The sequence below is a fragment of the Cheilinus undulatus genome, linkage group 15 (assembly GCF_018320785.1).
Source record: "Cheilinus undulatus linkage group 15, ASM1832078v1, whole genome shotgun sequence".
NCBI lineage: Eukaryota > Metazoa > Chordata > Actinopteri > Labriformes > Labridae > Cheilinus > Cheilinus undulatus.
In genome coordinates, this window is record NC_054879.1 from 886,210 (window position 1) to 902,902 (window position 16,693).

General features: G+C 40.1%; 1 protein-coding gene across 1 annotated transcript in view; it reads right to left on the reverse strand.

Moving 5' to 3' along the window:
* The window catches only part of si:dkey-230p4.1 (trichohyalin), a 76,028-nt gene that overhangs the window by 18,501 nt on the left and 40,834 nt on the right, over window positions 1–16,693 (reverse strand). Inside the window, exons 20-21 of the mRNA XM_041807087.1 lie at window positions 13,767–14,344; window positions 11,025–13,316 (exon numbers count right to left, since the gene is read on the reverse strand). Coding sequence (XP_041663021.1) covers window positions 11,025–13,316; window positions 13,767–14,344 — 2,870 coding nt within the window. The remainder of the gene's footprint in view (window positions 1–11,024; window positions 13,317–13,766; window positions 14,345–16,693) is intronic.

Genomic DNA, 16,693 nt, shown 5'->3' on the forward strand with positions numbered 1-16,693 from the left:
CTACTGAACTTGGATCTCTAAAGTTCTACTCTATCTGATTCTCTAAAGTTCTACTGTACCTGGTTCTCTAAAGTTCTACTGTACCTGGTTCTCTAAAGTTCTACTGTACCTGGTTCTCTAAAGTTATACTGTACCTGGTTCTCTAAAGTTCTACTGTACCTGATTCTCTAAAGTTCTACTGTACCTGGTTCTCTAAAGTTCTACTGTACCTGATTCTCTAAAGTTCTACTGTATCTGATTCTTTAAAGTTCTACTCTATCTGGTTCTCTAAAGTTCTACTGTACCTGGTTCTCTAAAGTTCTACTGTATCTGATTCTTTAAAGTTCTACTGTATCTGATTCTTTAAAGTTCTACTCTATCTGGTTCTCTAAAGTTCTACTGTACCTGGTTCTCTAAAGTTATACTGTATCTGATTCTTTAAAGTTCTACTGTATCTGATTCTTTAAAGTTCTACTCTATCTGGTTCTCTAAAGTTCTACTGTACCTGGTTCTCTAAAGTTCTACTGTACCTAGTTCTCTAAAGTTCTACTGTGCCTGGTTCTCTAAAGTTCTACTGTATCTGATTCTTTAAAGTTCTACTCTATCTGGTTCTCTAAAGTTCTACTGTACCTGGTTCTCTAAAGTTCTACTGTATCTGATTCTTTAAAGTTCTACTGTATCTGATTCTTTAAAGTTCTACTCTATCTGGTTCTCTAAAGTTCTACTGTACCTGGTTCTCTAAAGTTATACTGTATCTGATTCTTTAAAGTTCTACTGCACTTGGTTCTCTAAAGTTCTACTGTGCCTGGTTCTCTAAAGTTCTACTGTACCTGGTTCTCTAAAGTTCTACTGTACCTAGTTCTCTAAAGTTCTACTGTGCCTGGTTCTCTAAAGTTCTACTGTATCTGATTCTTTAAAGTTCTACTCTATCTGGTTCTCTAAAGTTCTACTGTACCTGGTTCTCTAAAGTTATACTGTATCTGATTCTTTAAAGTTCTACTGCACTTGGTTCTCTAAAGTTCTACTGTGCCTGGTTCTCTAAAGTTCTACTGTACCTGGTTCTCTAAAGTTCTACTGTACCTAGTTCTCTAAAGTTCTACTGTGCCTGGTTCTCTAAAGTTCTACTGTGCCTGGTTCTCTAAAGTTCTACTGTATCTGATTCTTTAAAGTTTTACTCTATCTAGTTATCTAAAGTTCTACTGTACCTGGTTCTCTAAAGTTCTACTGTACCTGGTTCTCTAAAGTTCTATTGTATCTGATTCTTTAAAGTTCTACTCTATCTAGTTCTCTAAAGTTCTACTGTATCTGGTTCTCTAAAGTTCTACTGTACCTGGTTCTCTAAAGTTCTACTGTATCTGATTCTTTAAAGTTTTACTCTATCTAGTTCTCTAAAGTTCTACTGTACCTGGTTCTCTAAAGTTCTACTGTATCTGATTCTTTAAAGTTTTACTCTATCTAGTTATCTAAAGTTCCACTGTACCTGGTTCTCTAAAGTTCTACTGTACCTGGTTCTCTAAAGTTCTACTGTACCTGGTTCTCTAAAGTTCTACTGTACTTGGATCTCTAAAGTTCTACTGTGCCTGATTCTCTAAAGTTCTACTGTACCTGGTTCTCTAAAGTTCTACTCTACCTGGTTCTCTAAAGTTCTACCGTACCTGGTTCTCGAAAGTTCTACTGTACCTGGTTCTCTAAATTTCTACTGTACCTGGTTCTCTAAAGTTCTACTGTACCTGGTTCTCTAAAGTTCAACTGTACCTGGTTCTCTAACGTTCTACTCGATCTAGTTCTCTAAAGTTCTACTGTACCTAGTTCTCTAAAGTTCTACTGTACCTGGTTCTCTAAAGTTCAACTGTACCTGGTTCTCTAACGTTCTACTCGATCTAGTTCTCTCAAGTTCTACTGTACCTGGTTCTCTAAAGTTCTACTGTATCTGATTCTTTAAAGTTCTACTCTATCTAGTTCTCTAAAGTTCTACTGTATCTGATTCTTTAAAATTCTACTCTATCTAGTTCTCTAAAGTTCTACTGAACTTGGATCTCTAAAGTTCTACTGTGCCTGATTCTCTAAAGTTCTACTGTACCTGGTTCTCTAAAGTTCTACTGTACCTGGTTCTCTAAAGTTCTACTGTACCTGGTTCTCTAAAGTTCTACTGTACCTGGTTCTCTAAAGTTCTACTGTACCTGATTCTCTAAAGTTCTACTGTACCTGGTTCTCTAAAGTTCTACTGTACCTGATTCTCTAAAGTTATACTGTATCTGATTCTTTAAAGTTCTACTGCACTTGGTTCTCTAAAGTTCTACTGTGCCTGGTTCTCTAAAGTTCTACTGTACCTGGTTCTCTAAAGTTCTACTGTACCTAGTTCTCTAAAGTTCTACTGTGCCTGGTTCTCTAAAGTTCTACTGTGCCTGGTTCTCTAAAATTCTACTGTACCTGGTTCTCTAAAGTTCTACTGTATCTGATTCTTTAAAGTTTTACTCTATCTAGTTATCTAAAGTTCTACTGTACCTGGTTCTCTAAAGTTCTACTGTACCTGGTTCTCTAAAGTTCTACTGTATCTGATTCTTTAAAGTTCTACTCTATCTAGTTCTCTAAAGTTCTACTGTATCTGGTTCTCTAAAGTTCTACTGTACCTGGTTCTCTAAAGTTCTACTGTATCTGATTCTTTAAAGTTTTACTCTATCTAGTTCTCTAAAGTTCTACTGTACCTGGTTCTCTAAAGTTCTACTGTATCTGATTCTTTAAAGTTTTACTCTATCTAGTTATCTAAAGTTCTACTGTACCTGGTTCTCTAAAGTTCTACTGTACCTGGTTCTCTAAAGTTCTACTGTACCTGATTCTTTAAAGTTTTACTCTATCTAGTTCTCTAAAGTTCTACTGTACTTGGATCTCTAAAGTTCTACTGTGCCTGATTCTCTAAAGTTCTACTGTACCTGGTTCTCTAAAGTTCTACTGTATCTGATTCTTTAAAGTTCTACTCTATCTAGTTCTCTAAAGTTCTACTGTATCTGATTCTTTAAAGTTCTGCTCTATCTAGTTCTCTAAAGTTCTACTGTACCTGGTTCTCTAAAGTTCTACTGTACCTGGTTCTCTAAAGTTCTACTGTATCTGATTCTTTAAAGTTCTACTGTACCTGGTTCTCTAAAGTTCTACCGTACCTGGATTCTCTAAAGTTCTACTGTATCTGGTTCTCTAAAGTTCTACCGTACCTTGTTCTCCAAAGTTCTACTGTACCTTGATCTCTAAAGTTCTACTGTACCTGGTTCTCTAAAGTTCTACTGTACCTGATTCTCTAAAGTTCTACAGTATCTGATTCTTTAAAGTTCTACTCTATCTAGTTCTCTAAAGTTCTACTGTATCTGATTCTTTAAAGTTCTACTCTATCTAGTTCTCTAAAGTTCTACTGTACTTGGATCTCTAAAGTTCTACTGTGCCTGATTCTCTAAAGTTCTACTGTACCTGGTTCTCTAAAGTTCTACTCTACCTGATTCTCTAAAGTTCTACTGTACCTGGTTCTCTAAAGTTCTACTCTACCTGGTTCTCTAAAGTTATACTGTACTTGGTTCTCTAAAGTTCTACTGTACTTGGTTCTCTAAAGTTCTACTGTACCTGGTTCTCTAAAGTTCTACTGTACCTGGTTCTCTAAAGTTCTACTGTACCTGATTCTTTAAAGTTCTACTCTATCTAGTTCTCTAAAGTTCTACTGTATCTGATTCTTTAAAGTTCTACTCTATCTAGTTCTCTAAAGTTCTACTAAACCTGGTTCTCTAAAGTTCTACTGTATCTGATTCTTTAAAGTTCTACTCTATCTAGTTCTCTAAAGTTCTACTGTATCTGATTCTTTAAAATTCTACTCTATCTAGTTCTCTAAAGTTCTACTGAACTTGGATCTCTAAAGTTCTACTGTGCCTGATTCTCTAAAGTTCTACTGTACCTGGTTCTCTAAAGTTCTACTGTACCTGGTTCTCTAAAGTTCTACTGTACCTGGTTCTCTAAAGTTCTACTGTACCTGATTCTCTAAAGTTCTACTGTACCTGGTTCTCTAAAGTTATACTGTACCTGATTCTCTAAAGTTATACTGTATCTGATTCTTTAAAGTTCTACTCTATCTGGTTCTCTAAAGTTCTACTGTACCTGGTTCTCTAAAGTTATACTGTATCTGATTCTTTAAAGTTCTACTGCACTTGGTTCTCTAAAGTTCTACTGTGCCTGGTTCTCTAAAGTTCTACTGTACCTGGTTCTCTAAAGTTCTACTGTACCTAGTTCTCTAAAGTTCTACTGTGCCTGGTTCTCTAAAGTTCTACTGTGCCTGGTTCTCTAAAATTCTACTGTACCTGGTTCTCTAAAGTTCTACTGTATCTGATTCTTTAAAGTTTTACTCTATCTAGTTATCTAAAGTTCTACTGTACCTGGTTCTCTAAAGTTCTACTGTACCTGGTTCTCTAAAGTTCTACTGTATCTGATTCTTTAAAGTTCTACTCTATCTAGTTCTCTAAAGTTCTACTGTATCTGGTTCTCTAAAGTTCTACTGTACCTGGTTCTCTAAAGTTCTACTGTATCTGATTCTTTAAAGTTTTACTCTATCTAGTTCTCTAAAGTTCTACTGTACCTGGTTCTCTAAAGTTCTACTGTACCTGGTTCTCTAAAGTTCTACTGTACCTGATTCTTTAAAGTTTTACTCTATCTAGTTCTCTAAAGTTCTACTGTACTTGGATCTCTAAAGTTCTACTGTGCCTGATTCTCTAAAGTTCTACTGTACCTGGTTCTCTAAAGTTCTACTCTACCTGGTTCTCTAAAGTTCTACTGTACCTGGTTCTCAAAAGTTCTACTCTACCTGGTTCTCTAAAGTTCTACTGTACCTGGTTCTCTAAAGTTCTACTGTACCTGATTCTCAAAAGTTCTACTGTACCTGGTTCTCTAAAGTTCTACTGTACCTGGTTCTCTAAAGTTCTACTGTACCTGGTTCTCTAAAGTTCTACTGTACCTGGTTCTCTAAAGTTCTACTGTACCTGGTTCTCTAAAGTTCTACTGTACCTGGTTCTCTAAAGTTCAACTGTACCGTTCTACTGTACCTGGTTCTCTAAAGTTCTACTGTACCTGGTTCTCTAAAGTTCTACTGTACCTGATTCTCAAAAGTTCTACTGTACCTGGTTCTCTAAAGTTCTACTCTACCTGATTCTCTAAAGTTCTACTATACCTGGTTCTCTAAAGTTATACTGTACTTGGTTCTCTAAAGTTCTACTGTACTTGGTTCTCTAAAGTTCTACTGTACCTGGTTCTCTAAAGTTCTACTGTACCTGGTTCTCTAAAGTTCTACTGTACCTGATTCTTTAAAGTTCTACTCTATCTAGTTCTCTAAAGTTCTACTGTATCTGATTCTTTAAAGTTCTACTCTATCTAGTTCTCTAAAGTTCTACTGTACCTGGTTCTCTAAAGTTCTACTGTATCTGATTCTTTAAAGTTCTACTCTATCTAGTTCTCTAAAGTTCTACTGTATCTGATTCTTTAAAGTTCTGCTCTATCTAGTTCTCTAAAGTTCTACTGTACCTGGCTCTCTAAAGTTCTACTGTACCTGGTTCTCTAAAGTTCTACTGTATCTGATTCTTTAAAGTTCTACTGTACCTGGTTCTCTAAAGTTCTACTGAACCTGGTTACTCTAAAGTTCTACTGTATCTGGTTCTCTAAAGTTCTACCGTACCTTGTTCTCCAAAGTTCTACTGTACCTTGATCTCTAAAGTTCTACTGTACCTGGTTCTCTAAAGTTCTACTGTACCTGATTCTCTAAAGTTCTACAGTATCTGATTCTTTAAAGTTCTACTCTATCTAGTTCTCTAAAGTTCTACTGTATCTGATTCTTTAAAGTTCTACTCTATCTAGTTCTCTAAAGTTCTACTGTACTTGGATCTCTAAAGTTCTACTGTGCCTGATTCTCTAAAGTTCTACTGTACCTGGTTCTCTAAAGTTCTACTGTACCTGATTCTCTAAAGTTCTACTGTACCTGGTTCTCTAAAGTTCTACTGTACCTGGTTCTCTAAAGTTCTACTGTGCCTGATTCTCTAAAGTTCTACTGTACCTGGTTCTCTAAAGTTCTACTCTACCTGGTTCTCTAAAGTTCTACTGTGCCTGATTCTCTAAAGTTCTACTGTACCTGGTTCTCTAAAGTTCTACTCTACCTGGTTCTCTAAAGTTCTACTGTACCTGGTTCTCAAAAGTTCTACTCTACCTGGTTCTCTAAAGTTCTACTGTACCTGGTTCTCTAAAGTTCTACTGTACCTGATTCTCAAAAGTTCTACTGTACCTGGTTCTCTAAAGTTCTACTGTACCTGGTTCTCTAAAGTTCTACTGTACCTGATTCTCAAAAGTTCTACTGTACCTGGTTCTCTAAAGTTCTACTCTACCTGATTCTCTAAAGTTCTACTATACCTGGTTCTCTAAAGTTATACTGTACTTGGTTCTCTAAAGTTCTACTGTACTTGGTTCTCTAAAGTTCTACTGTACCTGGTTCTCTAAAGTTCTACTGTACCTGGTTCTCTAAAGTTCTACTGTACCTGATTCTTTAAAGTTCTACTCTATCTAGTTCTCTAAAGTTCTACTGTATCTGATTCTTTAAAGTTCTACTCTATCTAGTTCTCTAAAGTTCTACTGTACCTGGTTCTCTAAAGTTCTACTGTATCTGATTCTTTAAAGTTCTACTCTATCTAGTTCTCTAAAGTTCTACTGTATCTGATTCTTTAAAGTTCTGCTCTATCTAGTTCTCTAAAGTTCTACTGTACCTGGCTCTCTAAAGTTCTACTGTACCTGGTTCTCTAAAGTTCTACTGTATCTGATTCTTTAAAGTTCTACTGTACCTGGTTCTCTAAAGTTCTACCGTACCTGGTACTCTAAAGTTCTACTGTATCTGGTTCTCTAAAGTTCTACCGTACCTTGTTCTCCAAAGTTCTACTGTACCTTGATCTCTAAAGTTCTACTGTACCTGGTTCTCTAAAGTTCTACTGTACCTGATTCTCTAAAGTTCTACAGTATCTGATTCTTTAAAGTTCTACTCTATCTAGTTCTCTAAAGTTCTACTGTATCTGATTCTTTAAAGTTCTACTCTATCTAGTTCTCTAAAGTTCTACTGTACTTGGATCTCTAAAGTTCTACTGTGCCTGATTCTCTAAAGTTCTACTGTACCTGGTTCTCTAAAGTTCTACTGTACCTGGTTCTCTAAAGTTCTACTGTACCTGATTCTCTAAAGTTCTACTGTACCTGGTTCTCTAAAGTTCTACTCTACCTGGTTCTCTAAAGTTATACTGTACTTGGTTCTCTAAAGTTCTACTGTACTTGGTTCTCTAAAGTTCTACTGTACCTGGTTCTCTAAAGTTCTACTGTACCTGATTCTCTAAAGTTCTACTGTACCTGATTCTCTAAAGTTCTACTGTACCTGGTTCTCTAAAGTTCTACTGCACTTGGATCTCTAAAGTTCTACTGTACCTAGTTCTCTAAAGTTCTACTGTGCCTGGTTCTCTAAAGTTCTACTGTAACTGATCCTCTAAAGTTCTACTGAACTTGGTTCTCTAAAGTTCTACTGTACCTAGTTCTCTAAAGTTCTACTGAACTTGGTTCTCTAAAGTTCTACTGTATCTGGTACTCTAAAGTTCTACTGAACTTGGTTCTCTAAAGTTCTACTGTACCTAGTTCTCTAAAGTTCTACTGAACTTGGTTCTCTAAAGTTCTACTGTACCTGGTTCTCTAAAGTTATACTGTACCTGGTTCTCTAAAGTTATACTCTACCTGGTTCTCTAAAGTTATACTGTACTTGGTTCTCTAAAGTTCTACTGTACTTGGTTCTCTAAAGTTCTACTGTACCTGGTTCTCTAAAGTTCTACTGTACCTTATTCTCCAAAGTTCTACTGTACCTGATTCTCTAAAGTTCTACTGTACCTAGTTCTCTAAAGTTCTACTGTGCCTGGTTCTCTAAAGTTCTACTGAACTTGGTTCTCTAAAGTTCTACTGTACCTAGTTCTCTAAAGTTCTACTGAACTTGGTTCTCTAAAGTTCTACTGTACCTAGTTCTCTAAAGTTCTACTGTAACTGATCCTCTAAAGTTCTACTGAACTTGGTTCTCTAAAGTTCTACTGTACCTAGTTCTCTAAAGTTCTACTGAACTTGGTTCTCTAAAGTTCTACTGTATCTGGTACTCTAAAGTTCTACTGTACCTAGTTCTCTAAAGTTCTACTGAACTTGGTTCTCTAAAGTTCTACTGTACCTAGTTCTCTAAAGTTCTACTGAACTTGGTTCTCTAAAGTTCTACTGAACTTGGTTCTCTAAAGTTCTACTGTAACTGATCCTCTAAAGTTCTACTGAACTTGGTTCTCTAAAGTTCTACTGTACCTAGTTCTCTAAAGTTCTACTGAACTTTGTTCTCTAAAGTTCTACTGAACTTGGTTCTCTAAAGTTCTACTGTACCTAGTTCTCTAAAGTTCTACTGAACTTGGTTCTCTAAAGTTCTACTGTACCTGGTTCTCTAAAGTTCTACTGTACCTGATTCTCTAAAGTTCTACTGTACCTGATTCTCTAAAGTTCTACTGTACTTGGTTCTCTAAAGTTCTACTGTACCTGATTCTCTAAAGTTCTACTGTATCTGATTCTTTAAAGTTCTACTCTATCTAGTTCTCTAAAGTTCTACTGTATCTGATTCTTTAAAGTTCTACTCTATCTAGTTCTCTAAAGTTCTACTGTACTTGGATCTCTAAAGTTCTACTGTGCTTGGATCTCTAAAGTTCTACTGTGCCTGATTCTCTAAAGTTCTACTGTACCTGGTTCTCTAAAGTTCTACTGTACCTGGTTCTCTAAAGTTCTACTGAACTTGGTTCTCTAAAGTTCTACTGTACCTGGTTCTCTAAAGTTCTACTGTACCTGGTTCTCTAAAGTTCTACTGTACCTGGTTCTCTAAAGTTCTACTGCACTTGGTTCTCTAAAGTTCTACTGCACTTGGTTCTCTAAAGTTCTACTGTACCTGGTTCTCTAAAGTTCTACTGTACTTGGTTCTCTAAAGTTCTACTGTATCTGGTTCTCTAAAGTTCTACCGTACCTGGTTCTCTAAAGTTCTACTGTACCTGGTTCTCCAAAGTTCTACCGTACCTGGTACTCTAAAGTTCTACTGTACCTGGTTCTCTAAATTTCTACTGTACCTGGTTCTCTAAAGTTCTACTGTACCTGGTTCTCTAAAGTTCTACTGTACCTGGTTCTCTAAAGTTCTACTGTACCTGGTTCTCTAAAGTTCTACTGTACCTGGTTCTCTAAAGTTATACTGTACCTGATTCTCTAAAGTTATACTGTACCTGGTTCTCTAAAGTTATACTGTACCTGGTTCTCTAAAGTTATACTGTACCTGGTTCTCTAAAGTTCTACTGTACCTGGTTCTCTAAAGTTCTACCATACCTTGTTCTCCAAAGTTCTACTGTACCTGGTTCTCTAAAGTTCTACTGTACCTGGTTCTCTAAAGTTCTACTGTACCTGGTTCTCTAAAGTTCTACTGTACCTGGTTCTCTAAAGTTCTACTGTACCTGGTTCTCTAAAGTTCTACTGTACCTGGTTCTCTAAAGTTCTACTGTACCTGATTCTCTAAAGTTCTACTGTACCTGGTTCTCTAAAGTTATACTGTACCTGGTTCTCTAAAGTTCTACTGTACCTGATTCTCTAAAGTTATACTGTACCTGGTTCTCTAAAGTTCTACCATACCTTGTTCTCCAAAGTTCTACTGTACCTGGTTCTCTAAAGTTCTACTGTACCTGGTTCTCTAAAGTTCTACTGTACCTGGTTCTCTAAAGTTCTACTGTACCTGGTTCTCTAAAGTTCTACTGTACCTGGTTCTCTAAAGTTCTACTGTACCTGGTTCTCTAAAGTTCTACTGTACCTGATTCTCTAAAGTTCTACTGTACCTGGTTCTCTAAAGTTCTACTGTACCTGATTCTCTAAAGTTATACTGTACCTGGTTCTCTAAAGTTCTACTGTACCTGGTTCTCTAAAGTTCTACCATACCTTGTTCTCCAAAGTTCTACTGTACCTGGTTCTCTAAAGTTCTACTGTACCTGGTTCTCTAAAGTTCTACTGTACCTGGTTCTCTAAAGTTCTACTGTACCTGGTTCTCTAAAGTTCTACTGTACCTGGTTCTCTAAAGTTCTACTGTACCTGGTTCTCTAAAGTTCTACTGTACCTGATTCTCTAAAGTTCTACTGTACCTGGTTCTCTAAAGTTATACTGTACCTGGTTCTCTAAAGTTCTACTGTACCTGATTCTCTAAAGTTATACTGTACCTGGTTCTCTAAAGTTCTACTGTACCTGGTTCTCTAAAGTTCTACCGTACCTTGTTCTCCAAAGTTCTACTGTACCTGGTTCTCTAAAGTTCTACTGTACCTGGTTCTCTAAAGTTCTACTGTACCTGGTTCTCTAAAGTTCTACTGTATCTGGTTCTCTAAAGTTCTACCGTACCTGGTACTCTAAAGTTCTACTGTACCTGGTTCTCTAAATTTCTACTGTACCTGGTTCTCTTAAGTTCTACTGTACCTGGTTCTCTAAAGTTATACTGTACCTGGTTCTCTAAAGTTCTACTGTACCTGGTTCTCTAAAGTTCTACTGTACCTGGTTCTCTAAAGTTCTACTGTACCTGGTTCTCTAAAGTTATACTGTACCTGGTTCTCTAAAGTTCTACCGTACCTTGTTCTCCAAAGTTCTACTGTACCTTGTTCTCTAAAGTTCTACTGTACCTGGTTCTCTAAAGTTCTACTGTACCTGGTACTCTAAAGTTCTACTGTACCTGGTTCTCTAAAGTTCTACCGTACCTTGTTCTCCAAAGTTCTACTGTACCTTGTTCTCTAAAGTTCTACTGTACCTGGTTCTCTAAAGTTCTACCGTACCTTGTTCTCCAAAGTTCTACTGTACCTGGTTCTCTAAAGTTCTACCGTACCTTGTTCTCTAAAGTTCTACTGTACCTGGTTCTCTAAAGTTCTACTGTACCTGGTTCCCTAAAGTTCTACTGTACCTGGTTCTCTAAAGTTCTACTGTACCTGGTTCTGTAGGGAGCTCAGGTTGGAGTTCATCACCTCCATGCTCTTCTGCACCTCCTTCAGCTTCTCCTGCACCTCCTCTCTCCTCCTCTGTTCCTTCTGCACTTTTTCCCTGAGAGCAGCCGCCTCCTTTTCTGCCTTTGTTAGTTTCTCCTGAACCTGCTCCTTCTCCTTTTCTCCTCTCTGTACCTCTTCTTTTAGGAGTGTCAGCCCGGCTTTTGTCCTCCTTAGCTCCTCCTGGACCTCCCCTTTCAGCCTGCGCTCCTTTTGCCCCTCCTCTCTGAGAGCTGTCGCCTCCTTTTCGGTCCATGTTAACTTGTCATGTTCCTCCTTCCTCAGCGTTTGCTCCTTCTGCACCTCCTCGGTAACAACTGTGAACTCTTTTTTAATCCTCCTTAGCTCCTCCTGTGTCTCCTCCCTCAGTTTCTGCTCCTTATGTATCTCCTCTTTGAGAGCTGTCGCCTCCTTTTCGGTCCTTATTAACAGGTCATGTATCACCTCCTTCTGTGTGTCTCCTTTTTGAGCCTCCTCTGTGACAAACATCAGCTCTGTTTTAGTCCTCCTTAGCTCCTCATGTGTCTCCTCCCTCAGTCTCTGCTCCTCCTGCATCTCCTCTCTGAGTGTAATCACTTCATTTCTCCTCCATATGAGCTCCTCCTCGATCTCCTTCTTCTCCTTTTGCCCCTTTTCTACCTCCTCTCTGAGTACAGTCACCTCCCTTTCACTCCTCCTCAGCTCCTTCTGCACCTCCTCCCTTTGACCCTGCTCTTTCTGGACCTTCTCTCTGAGAGCTGTCATGTCGTCTCTCCTCTTCAGCAGCTCCTCTGTCATTTCTGTCTTCTCCTTTTGCCCCTTTTGTACCTCCTCTCTGAGCTCAGTCACCTCCTTTTCACTCCTCCTTAGCTCATTCTTTACTTCCTTCCTTTGGCCCTGCTCCTTCTGCACCTCCTCTTTGAGGGTAATCACTTCATTTCTCCTCCACGTGAGCTCCTCCTCAGCCTCCTTTTTCTCCCTGTGTCTCTTTTGAACCTCCTCTCTTAACAAGGACACCTCCATCTGGCTCCTCCTCAGCTGCTCCTGTTCCTCCTCTCTCTGGGCCCCCTGCTCCTTGCTTCTTCTGAGCTCCTCCTGTTCCTTCCTCAATTGCTCCTTAAGGGTTTTGATCTCCTTCTGTGCCTCCTTCTTCTCCCATTGTTCTCTTTTCACCTCCTCTCTGAGTGCTGCTGTCTCCTTCTCTGTTCTCCTCAGTGTCTCCTTTAACTCCTCTCGTTCCTTCTCCACCTCCTGCTTGAGTACTGACAGCTCCTCTTTTCTCCTCCTCAGCTCCTCTCCTTGCTCCTCTAACTCCCTCTCTGTATCCTGCAGTCTGTCCTTTAATCTTCTCTTCTCCTCCTTGGCTCTCCTCAGCACCTCCATCTCTTGGTCCAGCTCCTCTACAACCTCCTTCACCCTCTCCTCCGCCCTCCTTTTTTCCTCCTCTATCTCACTCAGGTTGCTGTCCAGCCTCCTCCTCCTCTCCAACTCTATCCTCTTCAGCTCCTCTCTCTCCCTCTCCGCCTCCTCCTCCTTCTCCTCCAGCAGTGTTCTCAGCTGCTGTACCTCCTCCTCTTGCTCCTTTAGGAGGTGGTTGAGCTTGGCAGAGTCTCTTGTGCATTGCTGTGCCTTCTCTCTCCACTCCTTCACCTCCTCCTCTAGCCTCTCACACGCCTCCTCCCTCTCTCTGGCTCTACTTCTTGCTCCTTCACACTCGGCCTGGACCTCCAGCAGCTCCCTGACCTGAGAGGAGATCCTGCCATCCCGTTCTCCTCCCTCCTTCCTCTCCACCTCCAGGAGCGCCCGGGTTTCTCTCAGCAGCACCTCTAGCTGCTCCTCCCTTGCCTCCTTCAGACTCAGCTTCTCTCGTGCCTCCTGACACTCCCTCTCTCCCTCCTCCTCCCGTTCCTCTGCCAGCCTCAGCTGGGCCCTCAGCTCCTCCACCTCCTCCTCCCTCTCCCTCACGGCGCTCATCTGTCGCTCCAGGCTTCGCTCCTTCCGCTCCACCTCCTCCTTCAACTCCTCAGACTCCTGTTTGGCCACGCTCAGCCTCAGCCGCAGCGTCTCCATCTCCTTCAGCTGCTCCTTCAGCTCCTCCACCTGCTCCTCTTTAGTCCAGACTTCATACTGCAGACGCTCCACCTCCTCCTCCCTTCTCCTCTGGAGTTTCTCCTTCTCTCTCTTCTCCTCTTCTAGTCTGATGATCTCTAGTCTGAGTCTCTTTGTCTCCTCCTCCTGCTCCTTCACCATCCTCCTCCATCTCTCCATCTCCTCCTCCTTCTCCTTCACCGTCCTCCTCCATTTCTCCATCTCCTCCTCCTTCTCCTTCACCGTCCTCCTCCACCTGTCCATCTCCTCCTCCTTCTCCTCCACTGTCCTCCTCCATCTTTCCATCTCCTCCTCCTTCTCCTTCAGTGTCCTCCTCCACCTGTCCGTCTCCTCCTCCTTCTCCTCCACCGTCCTCCTCCATCTCTCCATCTCCTCCTCCTTCTCCTTCACTGTCCTCCTCCACCTGTCCGACTCCTCCTCCTTCTCCTCCACCGTCCTCCTCCATCTCTCCATCTCCTCCTCCTTCTCCTCCATCGTCCTCCTCCACCTCTCCATCTCCTCCTCCTTCTCCTTCACCGTCCTCCTCCATCTCTCTGTCTCCTTCTCCTTCTCCTTCACCGTCCTCCTCCATCTCTCTGTCTCCTTCTCCTTCTCCTCCACTGTCCTCCTCCACCTCTCCACCTCCTCTTCTGCCTTACTCCTCAATCTCTCCATCTCCTCCTCCCTCTTCTCCTTCTCCCTCTCCAGCCCCTCCATGCGGTCGCAGAGGGCGCTGATCTCCTCCTCCCTCTTCATCTCGTCCTCCGTGAACCTCCTCTTCATCCTCTGGACCTCCTCCTCTGCTGTCTCTCTCTCTCCTTCCATGCGGAGTATTTGCTCCATCATGGAGGTGCTCTTCGCCTCCTTCTCCGTCAGCTCCCTCCTCAGTCTGTCCGTTTCTCTCCGTCTCTCCTTCTCCTCCTCTGTCAGAGCGTTCGTGCGCCGCCTCAGCGCTTCCAGCTCCCCGTCCTTGGTCCCCAGCTCCTGGCTCAGTGTCTCCCTCTCGATCTGCCAAGCCTCCCTCTCCTCCGTCTTCTCCTCTTCCTCCTCCATCCTCCTCTTCTTCAGCTCCTCCAACTCCTCCTTCAGCCTGTCCATCTCCTCCATCAGTGCCTCCTTCTCCTCCGTGCTCCTTTTCCACTGCTCCTCTCTCCTGGCTGTCGTCCTCTGCAGTTCTCCTCTCAGGCACTCGATCTCTCCTTCAGACAGAGACACCAGAAAACTTCATCAGACTCCTCTACTGCGGTAGTTTAACATGTGCTAATGCTGCTCATACTGCTCTGACTACAGCTGTCAACACCACAGGGACTTCTCCACCTCTGTATCAACAATAACACAGCACAGCCTGCAGTTAGATCAGCTAATACCATACCAACACTGAGACCAGAACCATGAAGACCAGAGCTAGAACCAACACTCCTAATACTGGGATGAAAAGGACAATACTGCCATGAATACTGCTAATACTACTACAACCATTGTTAGTATTTCTAACTCTTCTAAAACTACTACAACCCCGTTTCCAAAGAAGTTGGGACGCTGTGAGGAATGTAAACAGAGACAGAAAAACACACAAACGCCACATTTAATTGACAACAGCACAAACACAACATCACAAATGTTTGACATGTTTCATCATGTTTGGAGAATAGTAGACTTATGTGAAGTTTGATGACTGCAACAGCTTTCAGAAAAGTTGGGATACTGGGGATAAAAAACTGGAAAAAGAAAAAAACCACCTGCTGATAGCAGCTTTTTACCTAAATCAATGCTCTTTGTTTGAAGCTCTAGAGCTGACCACATCAACACTGTTCTTGGATTTATCTCTTTAATGGATATTAAGTTTATAATAATAATAAACCTGCAGCAGGTTTCATGAACATTTCTAATTCTCACTCAGATCTTCAGAGTATCACCTCCTCCTCTTTTCTCCTTTAAACTTCTGTCATCATTTCTGGTGGAAGTGTCTTTTAGGGCTGGGTATTGTAAAGAACCTCACCATTCGATTTCGATTCTTGAGGTTGCAATTTGATTCGATATCCATTCGATTCAATATTGATTTAAATGCTTCAATGTCGATTCAGTAAGAAGTAGAAATACGAAAATAACCTGTTTTTAATAATTATTTTCATGCCCATGTGAACATACGTGGTAGGTCACCTCACATTTTTGAGCAATAAAACATCTGGAAATAAAAATTTGCACAATAATAACTTATTTGTGCTTATGAAGTTCAAATAAAAAACATGACAGTTCTGTATAAACACTGAAAAAGTAAAGTGCATGTAAACTCAAATAATATCTCTTTCCTCTTGGAAATTGTGATAAACCTCATATAACATGGTTTTGGTTGGTTGTTGTTTGATTGAGTGCAGCCTACAATGCAAATCACACACACAGTGACCCCCACTGGCCAGGAGGTGAATCGATTCAGAGGATTTGCTGAATCGATATTGAATTTGGGTGGGGGGGGTTGCAATGCATCGATTAATCGATATTTTTATCCACCCCTAGTGTCTTTATATGTGAAAATAAAGCTTTAACATACAGTTAATTATCTGTTAATATAACAGATGACTTTGCTGCATAAACAGATTCAAACATCTGTTTTTGACGCTGCAGTTTAATGTCAGTGGAGTAAACCAGGAAACATTATTTTAGACTTTATTCAGCTGAAGTCTGCTGGACTGCTGAGGTACTACATGACCAGCCCCAGCCTGGTATCCATCTGTCTCTGTTCTCACTGCCTACATTAACCTTATCTAGAGTTTCTGTGTCCTCTTTAATGTCTGTTAATTATCAATAAACAGCACATTTATTATATTCCCCACAATCAAAGATGTGGGGTTTAGTAACGTTTTCTTAACAATGCATGTGCAGAGATTTAAACATTTATTTGTCCCTCCATAAACATTTAATATTAAAGAACCAGGATCAGAAAAATTCACCTGATTCTATAGATATTTGTGTCTCTCATATTTATAATGCAGTAAAAAACTCACTTGATATCTGCTTTTGAGTAGGGCTGAATGATTTAGAAAAATAATCTAATTGCGATTTTTTTTTTACCCAATTTTCCAATAGCGGTTTTCTACATGGTTATTTCTTAAGTTTCTTTTCTCATGTATTTTCCAACTAAAACAAACAATAATTCATCCAAAATTATAAGAAACACAATATTACATTAAATGATGGCAAAACAATTTTGAAAAATATCTAATTTTGATGATTTTGACTCATTTTGCAAATTGGATAGAACTGTTGTATTAAAGGGAATGATCGTTTTATATAATTCTCATATCTAACAAGAAAAAATACAAAAATGAAGAAAATAGGATTTTTTGTACACTAATTCTAAAAATATGCCACTAGAATGATCACATGATATGCAATGCATAACGTCTCTGCTGCAAAAAAAAAAGTTTTAAACTGGTATTTTCAAACAAATTTCAGGTAAAACAAATATTGCACCCTCTGCGATTTGAAAATTGCAGCAGGCCATATCGCAATTTAATCTAATTTGCGATTAATTGCCCAGCCCTACTTTA